Raw genomic sequence first — 26,353 nt, 5'->3', positions numbered from 1 at the left:
TAGTTGAAATAGAAGAAATGTAACTTGTATTAAAAAAATACATCTGCAATTGTTGTTTTGGCAGATAAATTCAGATAATGCTGGTGGCTGTTTTTCCTTGGCTAGTTCTTCTTTATGTGCTCTAAAATACTCTGTAGCAATATTGTTGCCAGTTTTTCTTATCATTTAAAAAAAACCCAGAGTGAGCACTTGAACATCTTGGGAACTGCTCACAAAGCAGTATCAATTTCCATAAGCTTTGTAAATTTCCTTATGCCATTGTATCTTCTATGAAATTGTGTGAAGTTGACAAAATGCTGGCTTACCCTGACCTTGTTTTCCATTTAAACTTCAAGATTAAGCTAAACATTTTGAAACTATTTCTTGTTGTATCTTTTCCTATACTAACTTATTCAGAAAGGTAAAAAATACTCTATCGTTCCTTCCTGGATTTTACTTTTTTTCTTTCTTCCCTTTTCCAGTGTTTTTGCAATATTATTTTTTGGTTGCCAACTTCCACCCACTTGCACTGTTTCTGCAATTTCTTTTGGAAGTGTATCCCTGTTTTAAACCTAATCTTTACCCTGTTTGCCCAATTATTATCTCACAAACATGCTTTGGAGAAATTAATTCCTAATATCTGGCAAACCTGACTTCTGAGCAGAAGGGCAGGTAGATGAAAGTGGTGTGAAAAGCAAGATGTTGGGATATATTAGATGCTGCTGCTCCTTGGACACTGCCTGGTATTCCTTCATCTGATGGGCTCAGGAACGTTTCAGTGTTCTAATTTTGATTTCAGTTGAGCCCAGCAGTAACATGAAATAGTTTACACTGGAAAAATCAGTGGAGAAAAAAAAGTGAGAACTGTGTAGTGGGATAATTTTTACAATGCAGTAGTTTAGCTACATTTTTTTGCTTCTCTGCTAGATCTTGGCTATTGACTTGACCCCAGCCCAGAGTCCCTGTGCTGAAGAGTTTCCTGCCAGTACTTGTGCTACAGCATCTTATTGCACTGCAAAAATAAGGAATTCTCTTGCATGTGCCACCAGAGTCCGTATTTAAAATAAAAGCAGAGGGGAGAAGGAACAGCAACAGGATGATGTCAAACTGTTCTGGGTTGTAAGAAGTCCCTGCTGTTGAAATATTGTTTAGTTGAATTAATCTTAGCTGGTTAATGAGAAGTATTTTTCAATCAAAATATTTTCTTAACCTGAGCAAAGATATAAGTTACATTTAGTTTGGGAGAAAATAAGAGTCTAGAGCCAGTTTTCAGTGGAGCTGTGATTCTTTTGTTCCTCTTAACCTCGTTGGTCTCACTGCTGGGTCATTGCTCCTCTTTCAGATTTGCATCTGTGCTTGCTGAAGTGGTGTGGTCAGTAATGATTTCATGATTGTTGTTAGTTTTGGTTCTGACTTCTGCATTTGAAGTGGGGCTGACAGCAGTGCTAAGGAGACTTCTGGTTGAGATCATGGTCAGAGTAATTTCTGTCTGTCCTGCCTTCCCATTTCCAGGATGATTTCACAACACAGGGGTTTAGAAACGATGTCCTGTGGAAGCTGGCAGTGCTTGAAGGAAAGATACTACTGAGTGGTTTTAGAATTTTGATTCTCTTTCTCAGAAAGGTAACAGGTAAAGCATTAGGGCCAGTTAGAAACAGGAAGAAAGATTAGATGGCATCTCAAGGGTTTTGTCATCACCAACAAAATTACACCTTGAAGATTGATGTAGTCTCTTTTCCTCTTTACTGTGATAATATAACAATAGAAAAAGCGAGAGTAGAAGTTTCTTTTTGAGTTTAAATATAAGGGTTTAAATAAAACATTGTTTTTTTTAATTAGGAGGAATTAAAAAATACCGGAGAACTATAAATATAGGAGAATATATTCTAATGTGGGACAAAGATTTAGTGATAAACTAGGTATTTGATGTGTTATTTTTATTGATGCAGATTTTAATATGTTATTCTTATTGATACAGATATGGTCCATGAGCACATGACTTCAGAGATGGACAACCAGATCTGCCACAACTTGTGATTGGCCTTAAGTTGACTTGCAACCATCGAAGAGCTTAACAGGAATTGTCTCGTTCCTGATTTTTTGCCTGTCTGATTGCCTCACCCCACCAGCTTCAGCATGTATGGGAGCGCTCGTTCCGTGGGCAAGGTGGAGCCCAGCACGCAGAGCCCGGGGCGCTCGCCGCGCCTGCCGCGCTCGCCGCGCCTGGGCCACCGCCGCACCAACAGCACGGGGGGCAGCTCGGGGAGCAGCACCGGCGGCGGCAGCGGGAAAACCCTTTCCATGGAGAACATCCAGTCCTTAAATGCTGCCTATGCCACGTCCGGCCCGATGTACCTAAGCGACCACGAGAACGTGGGTGCAGACACGCCGAAGAGCACCATGACCTTGGGCCGCTCGGGAGGGCGGCTGCCTTACGGTGTTCGCATGACTGCCATGGGCAGCAGCCCTAACATTGCCACTAGTGGAGTTGCCAGTGATACCATTGCGTTTGGAGAGCACCATCTGCCCCCGGTGAGCATGGCCTCCACTGTGCCTCACTCGCTGCGCCAGGCCAGGGATAACACCATCATGGACCTGCAGACGCAGCTCAAGGAGGTGCTGAGGGAGAACGACCTGCTCCGCAAGGATGTGGAGGTGAAGGAAAGCAAGCTCAGTTCTTCCATGAACAGCATCAAGACCTTCTGGAGTCCTGAGCTCAAAAAGGAGAGAGCTCTGAGGAAGGATGAAGCTTCAAAAATCACCATTTGGAAGGAGCAATATAGAGTTTTGCAAGAAGAAAACCAGGTTTGTCATCTAATGTCACTGCTGTGTTGGTGTGGTAGCATGATTAAGTGACTTTAATAAATTTACATGTTACACTTATGCAGCTAAATTAGGTTGATGCTTTTCTTGGCTAATTGATGTGGGTAAGATGTGTTTTCAGCTTGCAAGCCTGTTTTTAGATGTTTCTTGTCAGACTTGTAACCTACCTTGAATGCTCATTTTTCCTTGGGTGTTGTGTGTATTTTTTCCCCTAGGATTGATGGTAACCACTTGGTTTCCTTTTGGAAGTATTTATTCTGTTCACAATTAATATTTTTGTGCTGTTTACCTCTTGAAGTGTTCTCTTAGATGCAGAATGTACTAACTGCTGACCCCCAGTATAACTGCACTGGTGCTGAATGTTGACAGATTGCCATTAAAAACAAAGTTAAAGGTACACTCGCTGGTATTTAAAATGTCCAGACCTGCAGTTTTCACAAACAGATATAAATTCTGTTCTTGGCTACATTTAAATAACACTGTTTAATACATGCTTGCTATTCTTCTTTTTCATAAACTTGTTATGCAATTATCCTAAAGCATCCCACAGTTTTGGTTTGTTTTTTTTTTTGTAGTGGTCTGGCCAGTTACAGAATAGGCAGAAGAACACAGATTCTCAGGTGTCTAGGTCTTTGGTCTTGTGTATCTTAAAAGCATCTCCAAATTAAAATAAAACTCTGAGGCTGATTAAAATTGAGGTGTCTTTGTAGTCAGTTCTACTGATTAAAAGCTTTCTTAAAGTTCTCCCACCTAGAGCTCCTTTGTCCTGAAGTAAATATTTCTCTTTGAATGAGTGTCCTCCTGCTTAGTTGTTTCTGGCCAAATGTGGGTTCAGCACCTCTCTAGACTGTCAGGTAAAAAACCTCACTATTCCTATGGAACACAGACCCAGTGACCAACTCCAGAAGTTCCCTGAAATGTAAGTCAGCTTTCATCATGACAAAATTACTTTCCCTGTTGAGCTTTTTAAGTATCCAAGCACATTTAATGAAAGCTTCCATTATTCAAATGTGACCATGTTCTTGCAGCTTTTAAGGTATAGTTGCTATTTTAGGCAATGCTTTTTGTGAGATTGCTTTAGAAGGTGAAGGAGAGAGGGAAATGCTGGAGGAAAAGGGTACTGCTTGTTGTATTCTGCTTTCAGGTAGCCTGTTTTAAATAGTAAATTACTTTTGGTTAGGGATTAGTCTACTACACTGAACCTGTCTGCAATTTTCTTTTCACTTTTCACTTTTTAAAGAGCTTGAGTTGAAGAAAGTAAGTTGCTTTCTCTGAGACAGTATGAAATAATTTAATGAACTTGTCATTTAGCTTTATAGCTGTCTTCTTACCAAATGGTAAGTATCACAACTTGTGGGACTTGTTAAGGTGTGTGACACTTTGTCTTCATTTACTTCTGTCATCTTGGAATGCAGAAAACCTGAAGTAAAATAATTTTTATTGCAATGGTAGGCTTTCTTTAGAAGCAGTAATGTAATGAAAATTTTAGTTATAGTAGTGCAGTACCAGGATAACACATATCTGGAATACCAATCACTCAACTTTTCTGGTGTTCTTTGTATTTCAGTTGCAGGTAAGTCTTTTAATTCTTAAATTCTTGTCATTTTTGGCCCTGTTTTCATATTGAAGAGACTGTCTTGGAATACAATAACATTTTTTCTCAAGTTAGTTTTGACATTTGAGGATGCTTTGGAAATCTTGCAAGAAAAATGAATACATGGTTTAGAACAGATTAAACAATTACTAAATACGAATACAGTAGAGAATAGTGATTTCTCTATCTTAGATTTCTTTTTCTTTGTCTTTCCTTTATCCCCTAATTAAACATTTACAGATATTTCTAGGCTGCTGTTCTCTAGGCAATCACTGTAATTACTACCCCACTGGTAGAATTGTATAACTTTGGTCCAAAAGTAAGAAGGGTGCAATTTAAAAGTAAAGGGGTATTATTGTATTGAGCTGTAAAAACTAAGAATGCTAATTAATAGATTATAGTTAGCTAACAGTGTGTTCTAATTAAATTCTGAATTTACTGTGTCTTCTGTACCCTTTTGGAGTTGGTCACTACAGCCTTTCACGTGGAAGATCAGTTTAATAGGATTTTCTCTAATTAAACAGACTTCTCTGTTTAGACTCTGAACAAGGAATTTCCCAGATGTGTTGGGGGACCAGAAAATATCTTCATTACCTCTTCAGACTCCTTCTAAAATGAGTTCCATTATAATTGCAGGAACTGGAGTTTTAGACTTAATTATGAGTATTTCAGCACACCACTTTTAAAAAAGCCTTCTTGCACGTGTAGTACTTGTGCTTTATATAAGGTTTATCTCAGACCAATTGTATTGTCTAAAATCGACTCAGCTCATGGAGCCAAGATGCTGGCTGACTCATACCATTATCTGATAGTCATCTCAATCTCTTTCCTGTGGTCATAGCTCTTCATTCTTCTACCCACACTTGATTGTCCCTGATTGTATTGCTGTTCTTGTCACCTCAGCTTGAGTGATTGAATTGTCCCTTGGGTTTGGGAGTTGTTAAAAGTACCTGCAAATGTGAGCTAGCAGTGGTTGATTGCTACCTCAGCCTTCTATGAGTAAATGCATCGATGTCTTTGAGTTTTCTTTCCTGTCTCTTGGGAACGTGTACAAATAAATGTATTTCTTATTGATTTCCAGGACGTTTTCCGGGTTCAGTAAAGCTCAGAGAATGGGTGGGGGGATTAAAGAGCATGCTGCCTGTCCTGAGGCAGTCACAGCCTTTTGGTTGTCCTCTGAGGGCACAGGAGGGATATAATCCTGGGTATAATCCTCAGGGTGCCATGCACATGCTCTCTGTTGCTCTCACCTCTAACTCCTGCAGTCCTGCCCAGCTGTGGTCTTTTTCCCAGTTGGATTCATCAGATGCTCTGAGCAAATTCTGCAGCTGGGGCGTGGAGCTTTATTTTCGTCCTTTGTTACTGATCCTGAAGAGACAGAAAATCTTTACATAAATGGAGAATGTCATTGAAAGCTCTCTTTGAAGAGCTCAAAACTAAACATGGAAAGTATTGCTGTAGTTAACATAGATTCTTGGAAAAACATGACAGTTTTCAGTGCAGTGTGGATGGCTCAACCAGTCATTCTTCACAAGAAACCCAGAGGAAAGTGCAAATGATTGCTCAGTTATGCAAACCCATGCATATTCAAGGAGAAATTGATGAAACCAGTAAACAGGAGCTTAGTTTTGGCATGGCATTGCTCTCCTCTAAATGCTTTAGTGGGAGCTGTATTTTTCTGAGTTGAAAAATAATTTTTTTTTAGTATGTGTGGTTTAAAGCTTCCCTGGAACCCTCTTCATCAGAAGCCAGAGGAGGAAAGGAAAGACAGTGAGTATGTTTTGCACCACGACAGAAATTATTTGCCTAGAAACTGGGCAGTGGTGGGGTGATGTGAAACTCAAGGACAAAGGAGTTCCTCTCAGTTGAAACTTGCATATGACAAGGTGATTGTGCCTTAAAATAAGTAGTGCAATGCAAATTTGGTGTCTGACACCCTGCACTGAAATTTCCACATTTGACTGATCTACTTTTAAGATCAGGTTTATGTTTTAGCTAAAATAGTGTGGTACTGCTGAAAACATCTTTTTGCTTTGATGCATTTCTGTGGTCTTTTTGTGGTTAGAGACCTTGGATGTCTGAGTCAGATATTTTAACCAAGAAAATATTTCTGAAAGGAGTTTCACCTGGCTTGCGGTAAGCACTTGAAGAACATTGTGCTTTATTGTGATGGATGTATTCCAGCATTTCACCAGCAGAGTCAGAAGTATTTTCCATTTCTTAGTAGTGTGTAATGAACATCTCACTTTCAAAAGTGTAGTTGTCCATGTGTTAACCTCTTAAATGCATTGGGTGGTGCTGTTAGGAGACTGTGTGAGCTTCTAATGAGTCTGAAAATCATATTGATTCTCACTTCTTCATTGGTTTTTTTTTTCAGTTATGTATTTAAAAAAAAATTGGTATGTCTTACTGCTGTGTCATTCTGTAACTAGTCTCATTCCTGAGCTGGTTATTCATTGATAGAAAACGAAGCTTTCTTCCATTCTGGGTGTTAAATTGTGCAATATATGGTTTCATAGGCATTGCTTAAAGGCATTCTCTGTATCCCAGAGCACTGCATTTAAATTATTCCTTCAGTGGCAGATGCCTGTTGGTTCTCTAGATTTCTGCCAGCTTTAAGGTTCCTTCTGTCATTCCCCAGCTGCAGCATGAAATTATAATTCAGTTCTCTTTCAGAATAACTCAAAACTACCTCCTCTAGAGTGCTTGGTATCTGAAGCATTTATTGAGTTGCAGCAGTTTATAATGACCTCAGAAATTGTCATGTGATCACCCAAGAGAACAGCCTGTGTTCTGCCTTTTTTTTCAATTCTGTAAGGAAATAAAACTAGACATTTTGTGGTTATCTGTATTCCCCAAGGCTCCTTTTGTCCCGTGTTTCCTCTTGAGGTAGGATCTAAAACCTTGGGTTGCTTTGAGCTGTAGCATAGGCTGAACAGCTCCTCTCTACTTGATCCATTAAACATACAAGGGGAATACTACCAACTTAAAAGCAGCTTGAAATAAAACAGGTGACATCAGTGGTGATGTTGAACTTAGTAGTTTAACTGTGCTTTTTTTGCTGTTAAGCTGGAGCAGGGATTACTTCAAATTCTGCAGAACTCAGAGCAGACTCTTTCTGCTATAATTCTTTCTCTAATGTTTATTGAGTCTGTTCAGATATTGGACTCCTAACTAGGGTGGCAGTGTGTGATTCCACCATTTAGTGTTTATATTCCTGAAAAGTCTTGTCTGTAATGCTGTGTTTCTCTAGAAGCCTTTGCTCCTTTCAGCACTTTTGTATTTATGGTATTTGAGTTAGTAATTTTTTTCCTTAAGTGTTCTTGCTTTCTAAAGTATGGACTAGGTAGCTGAAAACTGTGTAAGGCTTCCTCTTTGTTAGTCACCCAGTGAACATTTAACAATGATAGATGATGGCAGCAGTGCAGAGGTGCTTCTCCATTACGGGTAATTTCTGCTGGGGTTACAGCTCTACAGTTCCAAATCCACCATTCTCATGTGTTGGCCTTGCTCCACCTGGTATTTATTTAAGTAAAAAGGAGAGGAGCACTTTAGGTGGAACTGCCAGGACATGGAAAAAAGATTGTAGTTGTGCTGGTCTTATGTCCATCTTTCAGGTGTGCCTCAGGAGCAAAAACTGAAATAGAGCTTTTTTAAAACTCTTTTCAATTTGCTGGTGCTAGGAAGCCTCAGAGATACGAAGATGATCAGCAGAGTGGGCCACCCTGACTAAACCGTAAGTTGGAAAGAACAGGTTTTTTTTCAGCTAAGTGGATTTCTAGGATACAGTTAACAGTCCATTTAATTCTTAAGACATTAGTAAGGCAAAGCAACTTCTGTATTTAGGATAAATATTTGTGTATATGTATGCTCTGAGATAAAAGCTAGAGACCAAAAGAGTTTAGAGGGGATATTTCTGTACTCTGAAAGTAGTGTGTTTGATAACTTGTGAAGAGCAGTGATGCCAGCTATCTGAACTAGTAATTGAAGAAAAAAACCATTGTGAAATGACACTTCAGGCTCAGCTGGCAGGAGAGGAATAAGGAAATAAACCTGGTAATGCTCCAGATGTTCCAGCATAGAACTCCTTTGAATATATTTTCTGTGTACATTCGTGTTTAGGGGGCAGTGTTTTCAGTAGTGATTTGTGATGATTTGAGCTTCTCAACAGAAATTAGGTTACACCTGCTTGCCAGCAGGTAGCATAGCTGTTGAGGATTACACTTTTTTTTCCTTGAATGGATAATGCTTTGTCGTTCTTCTGTATAATTTTTGACATAATCTGTTGAACACATGGGAAAATGGCTGCATCTGTTAAATGTAGTGGATCATAATTACATCTCCATTTTTTGTCTGAGGATAACAAGCAGTAGACCTTTTCAGCAAGACTTAGTTTCATAACCCACAAGGTCTACATAATTATGTTTTTGCATAGTATTTTCAGATTGATATTGATTCTCTTGGAAAGGTCAGAGTCACCATCTGTAGTGGAAAAAAAATACAAGGACAAAGTGTATTTAGCTCCCTTCTGTGGTGATACCAGTTGTTCTAAGTGATTTGCTTAGTGCTTGCAGTAGCATCACCTTGGACTGTGAAATAGAAGGGGGTGTTTGCTTATATTGGCAGCCTTGAGAAGCAGGTAGCAACTCAAGGTTTTGCAAAGTGCCATTGGAACTGAGAGATCTTTGTAAATTACAAAAACCCCTCCTTGATTTAGTGATGATTTTGCTTCCAAAGAATATTAAATATCCTGAGAGAACGTTACTTTTTTTCCCTATTAATGACCTTTCCCTATTAATAGCACTAAAACCTTCTGTACTGTACTGGGGGAGATTGAGGCATTCCAATATACATCATGTTTTCAATTGCTAAGGCAGTATTGACATTTAAACCATAAAGAAAAGAAAGGAAGGATCTTCTGTCAATATCTAGATCATTATTTGAAGAGATCTTGTGATAATCCAATTTTTTATCAGTTGGCCTCCATTAAGAAAGCATTCTTAGGGATTCACCATAGGAAGAGATTGTATTCTTTAAAGAAATAACCCACAACACCCCCCAAAAAAACACCCCAACTCAAACCCCAAAACCAGTCAGTCAAAAAAAGAATCCCCAGCCCCCCAAAAGCATGAAATAGTCTTGTTATGCATGTGTGCTCCCCAAAATGAGCATGATCAAATGCCAAAATACTGTCACAGAACACCATTATGGCTTTTTCTAGAGATCATTGCTTTAGAAATCAGAGGAGTTAAACTTATGTATAACAGTTACAGGAATAAATACCATGTGACTGCCTTCTTCAGTTTAATTTTAGCAACTTCGTTTGTAAACTGGAATGCTAAGTAATGTACCATCATCAGTAAACCTAAAGAACTTGTTGCTTTTAAGCTGTTTCTTGAGCTGTATACAAGTTTTAAAATTATTTTATTCCTGTTACTATTTAACTGATTGAAGTGTGTGGACAGTGGGCTGTTTTGCTTGTCCCTAGGTGGGAGCTAGTGGTCCAGGATCCCCTTAAAACTTGGAAAAATGTAGTCCTTGCTGCTCTGTGCTGCATGCAATTCCTCTCAGGGACTGCTTTTGAAATCTAATGATTGTTATCACCATTTTGGAAAAGAAATAGTATAAGCCAACAAGGGTGAGCAGCTGGCTGGAGGCAGTTAGGTTCTTACAGAATTCGATTTCACAACATCAAAATTAATTTGAAGGCGGTGTGTAGGTTTCTAACCATCTTGGGCAGTTCATTGGAAGCAAGCAAAATAGCATCAGGTTGTGGGGTGATGACTTTTTCAATTTCAGGTGTAACACAAAATAGACTTTTATTGAGGGAGGAAGGAAGTGATGGAGATCAGCTGCCTGGGAAAAAGGTATTTTTCAATGCTTTGGGCATAAATTTTACTTTAGGTGCTTTGTTTAATGCCTGTTCCTCTATGATATCTGCATGGTAATCAGGTTCTGTAATGTTACACATTTTTGTTTCTGCACTGGTACTCCCTCCTGCTTCTTCCATTCTCCCTTCTTCCTCTGCTTTGGTGGGCTGGAGAGAGGAGCAGGGTGACAGCAAGCAATAAATGGTAATCCAGAATGAAGCCTCATTGTTATCTGTATCAAGTGCATGTTTTCCTGGCCAGTACATAGAGTGTCCTTGGGCTCTCATGAGCAGCGCTGTGCAGGAGCAGGCACTTCACTGAAGAGCCTTGCACTGCCTAAAACATTTCACAGATGCAGCTTTGCACAGCAGACAGGAGACTTGACATTGACTTTATGGATGTGTTTGATCCTTCTTATCAAATGATCAGGTACCAGCTACCTTGGGTGGTTAAACTTTGTGAACAGATGGTCTTCTAATTATATGTGGATGTGGATTCCAAAGAACACAAGGCCAAGCTCTTCTTCTGATGCTTTTTGTCACTCGTTTCTGAGGCTAAAACAAACCAGCACACGAAGTGCCATAATTCAGGAATTAAAATCTTACTTCTTCAGGTACTTTGTACAGGATCTGTTTCTTTCATAGTAGTTGATTGTATTAATATGTTATTAATATATGTAATATGTATGTATATACACCCCCACACAAATCCTATCCTTTTTAATGCAGTGAGATGAGGTGTATATATATTTTTTTCCTTACAGGAATCATGAAGTTGTCGGAGTAGTGGTCTGATTTTCAGTGGAATCTTGTCTCAGATGACAATTACTTATTTTTTTGACTGAGGGGAGGGGAAAGCTTTCTGAACGTTTGTGTTGTAGCATATTGTCTTTGAGCAACTACAGGTTTTTGTCTCAGACTTAACCTGTTGTTAGACTTGTTTTTTGTGGTTTTTTTTTTTTTAAATTTTACTATTGGCATAATTCATTAGATGTCATTAGACACGTTGTAAGTGGGTATTAGTTCTTGGATGAACAGAAATAAACCATGAGGCAACAAAAGTAACTTGAGATAAGTGGAGCTTTCTTTGTTAGAGCTACCCACGCAGCCTATTGCAGCATCTGATCTCACAGCCAGAAGCTTCCACGAGGCTGATCTTATGTCTCCTTTCTCTTTGGAGAGATGGGAACATTTAAAAGTAAACATTTGATTTGCTAAAGGATTCAGGGCATCATAGCAAAGCTGTTAAAATGTTGTAAATGTCAAAGTCAACACGGCTAAGAAACACCAACCTGTTTGGAAAATGAAATGTCCCTGTGGAAGGTAATACTCCTCCATAGTCAATTAATGCCTTGGATCTGATCTACAGAAGTAGTTGGTTGATGAGAGGGATACATGCTCTTTAAGAGTGGCCATACTTTTATATTTGGCATTGACTAAAAATTTACATGAAGCTCTGAAAGTGTTTTAGGCTTCTGTGACAAGAGGTTTCAGTGTTTTTTGGATGAGAGAAAGACATCCATGAAGAGGATGACAAAAGCTTTAGGCTGAGAATTAGTGCTAATAGTGAGACGATGGATCTTGGAATTATCCTGGAAAAAGGAAATGGGCAGAAAGAACAAGCAGAATAAAGGCTTTAAACAGGTTGTTAGGAAAGGTTGTGCCCTGCACTGGAGGCTTAGGCAGTAACTGCCTTATTTCCCTCAGTTGGGTAAATGTGGAGAATAAGATTCTTCGGTGATTCATTATTCATCTCTGTTCAGATTGGGACTGCAGATGACAGTGTTGTGATTACTAGGGACAGCTTAGTTAAATTCCAGTATTCCAGTGTTTTTCTGATTGTGCAGCTCAGTAACTGATGAGAAGGGAAAGGACAGAGGCAAAAATCTAGATAATTTTTTGATCTCATCAACTGTGGCATATTTGTGTGGCTTCCATTAGCATAACACATTTATGTACTTTTCTAAAATCTGCCTTTGGTTTGCATATAAGTTAATTTTAACAGATGTTGTTGCTTGTGAGGATTAATAATTTATCCAAAGTAGTTGTACTAAAGGCCTACAACCATAGGTGTTCCTTTTTTTTTATTTTTGAGGGTAGAGAAATTTCCCAGTCTTCATCAGCCTGTGTATCTGTTGAGTAAAGTTGAATTATTCTGTTTGTGGAAGCTTTGATTTGGAGGACAGCATTTAAATCTTTTTTCCCTCAGCTGCTGTCTGATGAATCAGGTTTGGCCATGCAGTTGTGAGCATGTTAATGTGTAACCATTTTAATAGATCTGAAAGCTTAGTTACTCAAAGGAGGGATGTCTAAGAAACCATAGATACACTTTCATATGAGAAAGTAAATAGTGTGCTCTATATGTGCAGTCACCAGCACTTTTTATGGGTGAAGGAAAATTAACTCAGCCATTTTATGATCCTCTTTGCAGGGATGTGTTTAGACTGTCTCATCACTTCACTATGACTGGAATGTTCCAAAATATGGAATTATCTGCAGTAACTTATTTTGGAGGAGGGAAACTGAAAAATCACCTTGCAATAAAACGAGTAATATAGATTCTTCTTAACACAGATTTAATTTTGGTATGAACTAGCAGATGGTTTTGAGAGATTGACAGAAAAGTTTTAAGAAGCATGCTTTGGCCAGGATTTGTGAGAAGATCTGTGCACATGCTTGACCAAAGAGTTGAAGTAGGTGTGAATACTGCTGTGTGCACTCAGGTCATGATTTATAATACTTTTTGCTGTTGTGTAACATCCTAGTGAGATTCTTATACTAGTTCCTCTACTAATTAGTCCTTAGTTAGCCATTTTAGTTGGAAATTGTATACCTTCAAATTGCTTTTACAAAACCCATCTTATTTAGGTTGGTTTTTGGTTGTAAGGCCCTAAATATGTTTACAACTTATTTTAAAGTTGAGCTTTGCACTTAACATACAACAGTTGAGCAAGTGGTTGTACTGCTCTTACGTTCTCTCTCCTCCATCTTCCATGAGTAAGACTCAAAATCCAATGTTTGTATCTTAAAGAGGGTTCCAAGGTATAGTTTCTATCCAGGAAAAGCTTTTTTCTTTCTTTCTAAAGCTGGGAATGCATTCAAGACTTGCCTTCTAAAACTGCATGCTGTGTTTTCTCAATGCAGAATCCATTTAGTGTGTACATATTAAAACAATTCTTCCTCCCCTCCTTTCCATTTGGTTGAATTGGGTCAGATCTGTGTGCCTTTGAGAGGCTAAGGTCTGTCTCCTTTCTGACTGTGTAAGAATCATCATTCATTTATATTTAATATTGCTTTTTGGTTAATTAACTTTTCCTAGTGTTTTGTGTTGAGCTTCTTTAATTTGAAAGTCTGGGAATTTGTGGAAGAAATCATTAATTCACTTTCTTTTATACTTAATACAGTTGCTAATGTTTCTTTATGAGTTGCTGAATGCTAGACAGTCTTTGAAGGTTGATCTGGGAAAAGTAGATCTGTACTTCACAGGTTGAGCTTGTTAGCAGGTGATGTGGTGCAGAAAGACCTGATTATTAAAGACAGACAGTAGCTGATGCTGTGACACCTTCATATGCACTGCATATAATTGTGCTGGTTAACACTGCAGTGAAGGCACTGATTTTGGTAGTGTACCAACAACAAGAGGGTCAATCTGCTGTACAGGCTTACATATACCTGAAACTGAGGGTTTGCTGCTGAGCACTTAATTTTCTGAAATTCTGCTCTGTCCAGTAGATCTTCATGAATAGCAGACTTCACTCCAAAATCCAGAAGTAATATTTTTTCATTAAAATGGGCTATTTTAGCTCAATGTTTTTATATTGTCGCTACTTTTTCATTTTAAGGGGGAATATGCTATATTTTTCTTCTATTGTTTTTTCATTCTCACTGGATGGATATTTCTGCCCTTAATCTTCCATTCAGCCAGGCTTCTTTTGTTGCTCTTTAAGCTATGAAAATCAGTGGTGCCTATCTTTTTATTCATATTTATATATATTGCAAACAGCAGTGGTTTTTAAATTGCAAAACTTGTTACCATGTGAATGATTTCATTTTAGTCTTCACGTTTGTGGTGTGATGGAAGGCCTGGTAACAAGGCTGCCCTTAATTTATGGAAGTCACTCTGGACTGGATCTTGGGCAGATTTGCACACAGCAGAGTGACTGTTAAGGGATTTTGTACTTGAAAAGGCAGAACATGACTACATGAATTTGGTGGTTGATGATCCCAGTTCAAAAGTAACTGGCTGAGGTTCTGCCAGGTGTAACTGATGCTTTGCATCCCTTGTACACTGCATGATAAACCTGAATTACAAGTCATGATAGACAGGGTGTTAGTGCTTCCAAGTTACAAAACTGCTGTAAATGCCATAAAGAGATTGAGTTTCTAGTAGGAAACATCCTCCCTTTTAACCTGTGTTAATGTGCTCTGCATTAACGTCTCAGCTATTTTCAGAATTTTTGTCTGTCACATCAGGTTTTTTGTCATTAAGAGGTGCTATTAACCAATACCTTTAATAACACTTTTAACAGGTGCTATTAAATGAAGATGATAGGAGCTTATCTATCTTCTACATGAAGGATAATGTATTAGAGAAGTATTTTTCTTAGCAGCAAATTATTGTGCCATCATGTACAATATTTAATTTGTAGCTAAAATGGATATTTTTTCTTCCCAAATAATTTGATCTCTTGTATTCTTTTGGGCTGGTTTCCTCTTGCTTAAACACATTTCCTTTCTTTTTGCCCTTCAGCGCTGCACTGGCTGTTGGGAGATGAGTAGCGTAATTGTTTTTGTCATTTTTGATGTTGGAATAATTTAAATTGCACAAGTTCAGTTTTGTGCAACAGGTTATGCCCTAAGGCACACACTGATTATGTATCCAAGCTACTTGCTTGCATGGCTAACATGGAAACAAGAAGGGCCCTGGTTTTTGTGGAGATCCTGTAATACCTCATATTCAAAACACAGTTTTATGTTGACTTCATTGTAACAAATTATTTGTGCATCTTCTGAATGCCCAACAGGCAGATCAGCAACAAAAGAGTTTGGATATCATAAGCTGTAGGGAAATAAACCAAACTGACAATCAACACCTGACAGAAACTGTCTGAAAAAACATTTAGCTGTTGTCTTAATTGTATTTCCCCATTAATCTCAGTTTTCTGCTCATTCCTGATGTATCATTTTTTTCTGCAATGAAATTCCAAATCCATTGGGAAGTGTCAATAACTAACATCTTTACAGGTTTTTTCTCCCTCTTGTACCCATCAGTCTCTGCATCAAAGGAGTTGCTGTTGGTGTTGTAATAATGCAAGCACACAGCATATGGTAGAGTCAACTCAGTATGAGTCAACCCAAATATTAGGAAGTCCTGAACTGTACAAATGTTTTTTTCATTTAGTTCTTGGATGGAATTTGTTTTAAAAATGCTGTATTTCCACTGTCATTAATCTCAGATAATTTGTCACTGTCCCCTTTTGCTGGTGCTGCTTTTAGAGAGCTGAGAGAAATCCTTGGGTGAACTGAGTGTCAGGGAACTGTTCTCACTGAGGAGTGACTTGGCAAGAGGTTGATTTTCACATGACGTGTTCCTTAAGCAGCAGGGCTGAGGGAAACAAGATTAAAATGTATACCCTTAGAACTGTAAATGTATTTTTATTACATAGAACATGTTTTTTAATGAACTCTAGAATGAAATCAATCTTGCTTATGCCAACACTTGTGAATCATTTACTCTGTGCTCACAATATCTATGTTCAGAACAGAGTTTAGCTGGAAGTAATAAATGAGTATTGAATTTTCCTTTCGATTTTATAAACTCATTAAATTATGCTTTGGGTTCTGAAGGTTCCCATTCTTGGGCAGATACTAAGGAAATGCATTAAGAAGGCTGGTTTTGGTTGTTTTTTTCCCCAACTCCTGCTTGTGGAACTTGAGAAATTTCACTGTGAAATATAGACTACTGTTGATCCCCCAGACAGATAACTCAATTTCTTTATCCTTCCCACTTGGCTTCCCACAGTCTCCCACAGTATGCAAATAGAGAGAACACATTTGAGCAAAATGTTGCATCTTTCTGTGGTAATTTCATGCCAATCTGCTCAGGTACCAGAGAAGACTTCCCAGGCCTGTGTGATCGGAGACATGGTTCAGGGAGAGTAAATATCAGCCATGAATTGAATGAGGGTTGACTTAGGGAGAAGACTTGGTCCCTGCAGGACCACAGGATGAATGTGAGGATGAGGAGATGGCTGTTTGCTGCCACTGGAAGGCTTATTTCTGTCATTCTTAAAAGACTAGAGAGAGAGAGAAGACTAAAGACGCTCTTAAAACACTAAACAGCGATGGCTTATTTCTGTCATTCTTAAAAGACTGGGGAGGGGTCTCCTTTGTGGAAACATGAATGTTCCACAATCTTCAAAACAGGCCAAAGGACAAGCCATGGAGTTAGAGGATGGTGCTGCCTGCTTCACTCCCTGTGGAATGAGTCCTTTTGGAACACGTTCCTGAGCATGTCAGTGACAGGATCGTGCTTGGGCACAGTCAGGATGGATTTGTCAAGGATTAATCATGCCTGATCTCACTGCCTTCTGCGATGAAATGTCAGGATTTGTGGATGAGGAAGGAGCAGTGGCTGTCCTTTACCTTGCCTTTAATCAGGCTTTCATCACTGTTTCCCACAGCACTGTTGTCATTCCTAGTTAGAGTGCCACAGTCTCGGTGGCAGCCAGGTGGGTGAGAAGCTGCTTGTAGGATCAGGCTCAGAGTGTGATTAAGGGCTTGATCCCTGCCCAGTTGCCTGTAAGAAGCTGAGTCGTGTTTGACATCTTTCTCAGGGACCTGGGTGGAGGTGACAAGGTCCCGTGCATTCAGGTGTCAGCACCCTGAGGGCACCAGTTGATCTGCTGAAGGGCAGAGCTGCTGTGCACAGGGACTCAGGCTGCAGGAATGAAGGGGCAGGAGGCTCAAGACATTCAACACGGATGATGGGAATAAGAAGCTTTTAGGAAAGATAGAGATTAGGGTGTGACTGGGTGGGAGCAGCTCCGTGGAAAAGGGTTTGGGGACCTGGTGGGCAGCAAGGTGAAGATGAGGCAGGGATGATGCACTGTGGCTGCAGAGAAGTTTGTGCAGTGGTTATTTCCTTCAGCTTCACACTTATTCAGCCACATGCAGAGTACTTTGTCCAGCTTTTGTCTACCCAGTGCAGAAAAAGATGTCACTTAGTGGCATTTTCTAGGAGGGGTGCCAGGGTGACTGGTGGGCTGAAGCACAGGCCCTGTGAGAAGAGGCTGATGGAATGGGTTAATTTAGTGAAGGGAAGGCTTTGAGAGGATTAATAGCAGCCTTCCCATATGATAAGGTGGTTTTTGAGAAGAGGAACTAGACTGGATGCTGCATGGTGGGAGGATGAGAACTAATGGGCATAAATAGATTTTCAAGATGTGACTGAATAAATTTCTTGGCAAATTGATTTGGTGTCATAGATGACTATGCCTTGAGTAAGAGGTTAAACTAGATGACCTCATGCTGTCCTTTTCAATCTGAATTATTGTACCATAACTCTGTTTTCATAGATTGGCATAATGTATTATGTGTGCTTAGGTTTCCAGTCTAAATAATATGGCCTGGGTTTTCCAGTCTAAGCTTTAGTAGCAATCCAAGATTTTGTTCTTCCATAGTGACTGGGCTTGCCATGAATGTTCAGCTGCATAAAATGCAGTAATACAGAGTGGACTTTGAGACAACCAAAGCATTGCCCCCCAACCTATACTGAGGACATTGGCAGTGCTAAAGCTGGAATCTGTCTGTGTTTGTTTCCAGTGTTTGTGACATCTCCTTGCTTGAGGTAGCGCAGAGAATCAGCTGCCCAGGCGTGCAGCCTGCCCGTCAGCAGCTGAGCTCCTCTCCTGCCTGACAGTCCAAGGCACCAGAGCTCACCTTGCCTGCTAAAACTGACTGGAAGTGTCAGGGATGGCAATTGCTCTTGTTCTCTTGCCAGCACTCTGTTCTTTTCTTCGTGAGGCATGCAGGCTTTACAGTGAGCAGTTGCACTCAAATGCATTGGATCCAGATGACTTCCAGGCTTATGACTTCAAGGCTTATGTTTGACAGTATTCCCACAAATCCAGGGTTATTTATAAAATTCTAACTGTTATCTTTCCAAATACTGTGTTAAAGGCATAGATCTTTTTGATTTGCTTTTCCTCCCACCTTTTCTTTAGCTCTGCAGATTTATTTTTAAATATTTTTTGGTTTCTGTAAGTTTAATGTAAATTTCTATGAACAGAGTTTTTCTGTTTCAAAGCAACTCAACTAATAGTCATGACTATCATTTATTTTTAAATATGTCTCTGAGGGAGGAAGTTATTATGTTACAGATGGTATTGGTGCATTTAAAATATTAATCAACATGTAGGCATATCTGTACGAGAGTTTTGTGGTGAGCCTTATGTTGTCACTTGATCTTTTTTTAACTTCAAGAAGTGTTTAGTCTTTATGACAGTTCTGTAGCTGCTCTGCCTTTGGCTCACTGTTCAGTTTCAATTCAGGTCAGACCATGTTAGTTTTTTCAGTAATCTTGCCATTCCAGGTCTCCTGGGGGTTTTCTCTAGCCTTACAGTTCAATTTTTCAGAGTATAGTTAACCATTTTATTCTGATCTACACTTTAATTCTTCCTGCACTGTCTGTTTAACCAATTTATAAAATGCAACTTAGAAGCTGAAGATCTGATTTCTTAAAAAAAGCCTTTTTAATATCAGTTAAAAGTGCTACATGCAAAAAAGTCCATTACATCTCGTTAAACATCTAATTTTTAATTCAGGATTTTTTTTTCTTTTGTGATAAATTGACTTAGCTGAGTTATCACTACATTCTTCCTAGGTGTTAGAAATAAGTCTTTCTCAGTGCCCCTGGAAGTACTCAATGTATCAGGATTTTAGCTTTCCAGTGGCACAAGCAGTTCTTCACAGCTTTTTTGGGGCTGACCTTGGCCAGCTGGCAGATGCTCACCAAGCCATTCTCTTGGTCCTCTTCCTCAATTTGGGACCAGGAGGAGAAAAGAAATAAAAAAGAGAGATAAAGACAGAGAGATTGCTTACTTGAGAGATGTACTGCCACGGGCATAACAGACTCACCTTGGAAAATTCGTCTAGTTTTTTTTTTTCCAGTTAAAAACAGTAGGCTGATAAAACAAACCTAAAAAACACCTTTCTGTCCCCCATCTTCCCAGGCTTGCCTTCACTCCTTCCTTCCTGGCTCTCATTTGGGACCAGGAGGAGAAAAGAAATAAAAAAGAGAGATAAAGACAGAGAGATCACTTACTTGAGAGATGTACTGCCTCGGGCATAACAGACTCACCTTGGAAAATTAATCTAGTTTTTTTTCCCAGTTAAAAACAGTAGGCTGATAAAACAAACCTAAAGAACACCTTTCTGTCCCCCATCTTCCCAGGCTTGACTTCATCCTTCCTTCCTGGCTGTTGTACCTGTCTGGCAGGGGTGGAAGTGCTGATTTCTTCTCAGGGAGGCCACCCTGCAGCCCTCAGTGCCAAACCCTCTCCTTGTACACCCAGAACACCTGCACATACCTGGGAGTGAGTGCTGGCATTGACTTGGGAGCATGCAGGTTCATTACAGAATATTTGTGTAATGCCTCATTACAGATTTCAGCAGTCTCCTATTACTTTCCAGATTAAGCATTCGTGTTATCATAAGCTGTTCCAAAGCTTGTGAAGTAAACATACAGCAAGCAATCTGACTTTTTCATCTTTCACCACTAATTTAGATTCCCCATTGGTTCATCTTCCTTATTGCAATATTTTAAAATGCTAGTTTGTGTAAATACCTGGCAAATTTTATACCTTTCCTCATTTTAGGTGTGAAAAATCTTTATTTGGTCACTTACCTTCATGTATTTATATGTATATCTTCAGCTTTCCAAGCCTAGCATTTGTCTGGATCTGTAAATCCTGATGTTGATCAAGAGCTGCTGTCCTGATATTTTTTCCCCTTCTGTTTTATTTTCATGCTTTAAAGGCGTTTAATAGGACCTTTTTTACTTCTCTTATGAATCTGAGTCTCAATTTTTTTTCTTTGTGATGTGTCAGGACATTCCTTTCTGTTTATCTTCTATTAAATATGCTTATATGTGAGTTTGTATATGCCCATGTGTATATATAAAAACATACATTTATTTTAGATACTTGGAATCTCTTCAACCTGCCTCTGTTGAAAACACACAACTGATTTACCACTGTCTGGCTGGCTCATTTTGGATTTTCCCCTCTGCAGTTTCACTGTCTGCTGGTGAAATTGTTTTTTTTCTCACAAGTTTTGTTGTTCCTTCTTGCATGCCTGAATTGAGAGTGTTTGATTTGTTCAGGTGATCTCTCACACCTGCGTTGTTGATATTCCTGTACCATCAGGGTACAAAAACACTGTTGCAATCACAGGCTGCACTCTCTGTGTTGCCTGTACATGCCTGCACCTGCTGAAATAGTTACAGCTCGGAGTCCTCTTCAGAGAGCCTTCCTCCCCCCTCACCTTCACTACTGAGATCACACACCCAGAAACTGGGCTTGTTCCTGACCAGGATTTCATTTTTAGTGCCAGGGATTCTTATGGTGGAAATGCTTGGTATTCTAAGTTTTCTGTGTGAAAGCATTAATTAATTTTTTTCCCCTTTCCAAATTTATTATCCCTGTTTGGGAAAGAGGCTTTTGTTTCAAGAAAGTAGATCATTTTTGTAAAGAATTTGCTTAATAGAGAGAATGTATTTGTAAGGATTTGACATTCCTGTGTAGTTTCAGGCCCTTCAATTATCCACCTCCAGGGACCTTTCTCAGGAGATGGGATTTGGAAGTCTTCCTGTCTTAACCATTTCTTGAGAAATTAAAACTTGTTCTTTCACAACTGTTTCTAAGGGGTGTGTTATTTTTATAATTTCAAATACAGCAAATAGAATCAGTGGTAGATTTCCATTGCTGTTTTAAGAGGATTTAGTACATCTTGCTTGAATTTAAAGTTCTTAATGATAATATTGCCACTGATAGTACCTCCAATGCAAGAATTGATTCATCTCTCTCAGCTTGCAGGTAATTTATTCTTAGAATCATAAAGTGGTTTAGGTTGGAATGGCCCTTAAAGGTGATGTAGTTCCAAGCCCCTTGCCATGGCAGGGATACCTTCCACTACACCAAGTTCCTCTAAAACCCCATCCAGCCTGACCTTGGGCACTTCCAGGGATGGGGCATCCACAGCTTCTCTGGGCAACCTGTGCCAGTGCCTCACCACCCTCACAGGGAAGAATTCTCTCCTAATATATTATATAAATCTGCACTCTTCCAGTTTAAAATTGTCACCACTTGTCCCCTCACTACATGCCCTTGTAGAAATTCCCTCTCTGGTTTTCATGTAGCTCCTTTAGGTACTGGAGTATACTGCAAGGTCTCCCTGGAGTCTGATCTCCAGCATAATGGCCAAAGTTGTGCTGAGAAAATATTGGCATTGTTCAAGATTGCTATTTATTCAAAGTGTTTTTCTCCATCCACTCTGTAACAAGAAATATCTTTACTAGGATTGCTGAGTTGCCAACCTGTCTTTGTGGGGGATGATACCTGTAATTGTATGAATTCCAAAAAGGGAAACTCCTGATTTTATTCTGCCTTTTGCTTTGCTATTATCTTCCAGACCTCTCAGTCAAAAGTCAGTGCCATAATAATATTTTGCATATAATTTATGCTTGATTACTGCTGTATGTAAACCTGTCTGATGTTAGACATAAACACTGCTACCACCTTGTTTGGTGTCAACAAGTGTAGAATCCCAGTCTCCTCTGTGGAGAGGGCAGGCATATTGAAAACAGTGCTTCTGAAGTGTTTAAAAGTCAGATGTCTAGCTGCCAGGATTTCAGAGTATCTTGTCTGGTCCGTATTACACAACAAGAAATGGTCAGTGCCACATGAAAGACACTGGTGGATATTTTGGCATGTGATACTTATTTTATCAGTAGATGATGTGTGTGTAGCTATTAGCTTCCCTTTGATCTTGGTTTGCAATGTTAAAGTTCTGAAATTTGGCTTTGAGGGCTATCTTGTACCTGATACTACCTTCTGAATAATTGGTATTGGATTTGCATAGCTGTATTCTGTCAGCTGCCCCCTAGGTATCCTACCTTGCTATCCCCTTTTCTGCACTTTGGAAAGAATGAGTGGGATAACTGGGACAATCTGGCAACTGTAGAAAGGCAGATGTGTGGTTGCACTGGAGGTTCAAAGGGTCGGAAGCAGCACTAATTGTTATTTGCTTGCTGGTGTTTTCCATGGGCCATCCATATGGGAACACATCCAGAGTGCCATGCCCAGTCTGCAGCTCTGCAGTACTGATGTTCTGGCTTGAGTCTGGCAGGTAATGAAATTATGTAGGGACTGGATCTATGGCATATAAGGAGGGGCTGTAGGAACTGTTTTGGCTTGGTCTGATGAAAATGAGGGTCAGGGCATCTTAGTGTGGTTCCCACCTGCCTAGTGGGAGGTGTGAAGAAGATGCAGTTGGACTTCTCAGAGATGGGCAGTGGAAGAGATGTGGCAGTGATCGCAAGTTGTAACATGAGAAATTCATTCTTACCAGGCACGAGGAGCATAATTTTCATCATTAGAAGTAATTAAAACACTCCAAGGTTTATCAGCATCTCTGATTGTGGAGATCTTAAGAGCTTGGAAGGAAGCTGCTGAGCAAACTGATTCCACTGCCCCTGCTTTGAGCAGGACACTGTGTTAGAATAATTCCAGTTGTCCCAGCCTGTATTGTTCTATGGTTTCCAAAATGTGTGTGTGTCCTTTCTAGATAAACTCTGGTAAATTCTGACTTCCAGTTTCCATACCCACAGTGTGCCTGGACATAAAGACCACTTTTCTCAAAAGAAACTAGTGGTAAACAATATTTTTCTTTGACTCTGTGTTAAAGTTGAATTCATTCTTACGTTCACAGTATTTCACATGGGTGTTTAACAAGTGCCACTTAAGTTTGTTACAATTGCTCTTTTGGCCTTTTTTATGACTTGTTATATCAGATACCATAAAACTATTGAAGAAAATGCAGAAACAAGATACTTGGATGTTTACGTCACTGGTTGAAGCCTATGGCAAACTGGTGGAAATGTGGAGCTCCCAATGCGTGTTCATTATTTATGCTAACTAGTCAGGTTAGACTTGTGGATAGATTGAATTTGTTATGGATAGGTATCTTGTAGGATTTTTGGAGACATATGTCATAGACATTTTTCCACATGCATATCTTTTCTATGATTCTTATGCTCTGCACTTCCTGTGAAGAAATAACTGCTTAAATGTTCAGGCCCTTGGAGATGTGACTCAGAGAAATAAAGATTTCTTACTGAGTACAAGCATGCCTGGTATCTGCTATTCAGTTTCCCTGCTGAAGAATAGCTCATCTTTAATGACACTACTTTTGGTAATGAATTAACACAATTCTAAGGATAGTAAGTGAAAATTGGGTCAAGTGTAATGATGTTACTGTTATATTTTACCATGATAATGCTGTCACATCCCTGTGGTGGGTTGGCCCAGGCACCCTTACAGCTGATTCCTTGCTCCCTGCTGCAGTGGGGTGGGGAGAAAAAAGAGAGAAAAGGGCTGAGAATGCTCCAGGGTTGAAATAAAGGCAGGGAAATCACAACCCAATTGCTGTCATGGGTAAAGCAAACTCGGCTTGGGGAATTCAACTTAATTTATTGCAGATTAACATAAATATTGAATTACTGGGTAACAAAAAAGATAAACACTAAAACACTTGGGGGAATCCATCCCTCCTCCTTTCCGAGCCTCAGCTTCACTCCAGACACTTCTCTTCCCTGCCTTGTAAGCACTACAGGGTGCACTGGGTCCCTTCAGTGAGGCAAGATGTGATTCAGGGGGTTTTTCTGCTTTTCTCTGGTGGTTTTTTTTCTTTTCTTTTTTTTTTTTTTCAGTTTTTCTGCTACTCTCTGGTTTTGTTTTCCTTGGCTGTGGTGAGGGTCCTCCATGGGTGCTATCCCTCTGGCAGTGACCTGCTCCAGGGCAGAGCATCTTCCCTTCTCTTCCTCTTCTTTCCCTGCCCTCGTTCTCTCATGCCCTCTGTTGGTTCCTCCTCCTCTGGTGTTGTTCTGTGCCCTTCCTCATATTTTCATTGAAGCATCTCACACATGGCTGAGAGGTCCAGTCATGCCCTGTGGTGGATCTCTGGAGAAGCTCCTGGAGCAGAAACCCCACTGCCAACACCTGAAAAACACCTGCAGAAATACACTCAGAACTAGAACTTCATGTGTTAGTTAAAAATGTTCTGGAAATGTGGAGAAGGAAGTGCTGGGCTAAATATTCCTACGAACTGATGATGAGTACTTTATTATTAGATGGTCATGTTGTCTCCTGCTTTGTTGCAATTTCATTTGAGACTGGATTGCTTCCTCAGTCAAACGTGGTTTTGGTGAGCTCCTTAGTGGCTGAACTTGTAAATGTTCTATTTCTAAAATACTTTTGGTGATTTTTATCTACTTGACTGAGAAACATAGGAGTAATTTCATTGCAGTCAATATTGTTGTGGTAAAATCATGGAATAAGGTGATACACTCAAGCAAATGTGAAAAGGCAGAATTTGGAGCTTTCTGTAAGCAGTTAATTGATCAGTCTGGAGCTCAACAAGATTCAGGATTTTCTAAGGGGTGGCATGAGTATACTGAGAAACTCCTGTTTTTTGGTGTCTAGATGTTATATTCTACAGTAACAGTGACTTTTTTTGTAGCTAATTTAATTTTTGACAGTTTATCAGTATAAATAAAATGAATTATGTGTTATATTTAGCTAGGATGGGCAGATTTTTGATTTAAATTCAGAGATACTTTTGAAATTTTAAAGGGGAAAAAAATTTCTTAGTAGAAATTGAGTATCCTGAAAAATAAGCAGCATACTACAGAATATTGCTTTGCTCTTTAAAATTATACTGTAAGAAGAAAAACTTTTCTAGCAAATATTTTTCAGTTACTATTTTAATTCTCACATGTACAGAGAACTTGGTTCATTGTTTAACCTCCTCAGAGGTATATATGATCTTTTAAAAGTGACAGTGGTATCTTCCTCACTGAATGTTTCAAGATCCTTATTACAAATTTGAAGCTAAAAGTATATTCTCTTTAATATTTAGAATATTCAGTTATCTCTCTGGAGGTCCATCAGAGCATCTTTGTGGATACACATCTCCCTTTGTCTAGGTCCTTCTGACTTAATAATTCTGTATTTCTTTAGCTTTAGGTATGACTGCTGTTCAAGTTCTTAAAAATATAAAATCTGTGTTAGGTTTATCAGAAATTAAGAATTCCTGATCTCTATTCTCGGTTTATTGTATAAGGACATGAAACTTGAAGAGGTAGAATATTTTGGCAATTTATGCTCAAGATGTCAGAAACAGTAAATGTGTGAGCTTCAAATGCCTGAAGTGTTTACCAGCTGATTTAAAAAGCAACAATAAAATTTCAGTGTTTGCATAGTCAGAGCAGAGGCTTTTTGAAGGATATTTGTTCATTAGAGTCTAGGAAATAGATTGATCCATTAGGCTGATGCTGGTGCTTATTTGGGAAGGAGTGCTTCTTTCAGCAGTTGCCTCTGTAATTATGTTTCATTGCTGTCAAATAATGCTGCATGCTGAAAGTCAATTTGCATTTATAGCAGACATCCTTTTACCTCTATGAATATCTTTCTGTGGGAGGAACTCCTGGTGGTCAAGAGGTAGAATCTGAAGTTTTTGTAACAACTGTGTGAGAGTGTGTTCCAAAGATATGGCTGAGTCAGAGTCCTCTCCAGGTCTCAATGAATGCACCTAAAACCCAGTGAAAATTGACTTACTTGTGTCAGGGTCTGTGTTATTTCCACTTCTTACTGTTCACACGAGTACTTTGAACTGCTAAATATGTCTTACTGACTTAAAAGTTAATGTTTCTTTCATGTACCCCTTGGTCTACCAGCTTAGTGGAAAAGGAGAGTAAGAGATGGCAGTAATTACCAAAAATCAACAAAAAATTAATGATTAATGGACAG

At 39.3% G+C, this 26,353-nt stretch overlaps 1 protein-coding gene across 11 annotated transcripts in view; it reads left to right on the top strand.

The window, feature by feature from the left end:
- Positions 1 to 1,957: 1,957 nt before the first annotated feature.
- The window catches only part of ERC1 (ELKS/RAB6-interacting/CAST family member 1), a 269,174-nt gene continuing 244,778 nt past the window's right edge, over positions 1,958 to 26,353 (top strand). For all 11 annotated transcript variants that reach the window (XM_039707938.1, XM_039707939.1, XM_039707936.1 and 8 more), the window contains exon 1: positions 1,958 to 2,784. In XM_039707938.1, the coding sequence (XP_039563872.1) occupies positions 2,116 to 2,784 (669 nt within the window). In that variant the 5' untranslated portion in view covers positions 1,958 to 2,115. The remainder of the gene's footprint in view (positions 2,785 to 26,353) is intronic.

This window comes from Passer montanus, unplaced genomic scaffold (genome assembly GCF_014805655.1).
Source record: "Passer montanus isolate IOZ18808 unplaced genomic scaffold, ASM1480565v1 scaffold20, whole genome shotgun sequence".
Lineage (NCBI taxonomy): Eukaryota > Metazoa > Chordata > Aves > Passeriformes > Passeridae > Passer > Passer montanus.
The sequence above is the reverse complement of the archived record's forward strand: the minus strand, read 5'-3'. Positions and strand labels throughout refer to the sequence as shown.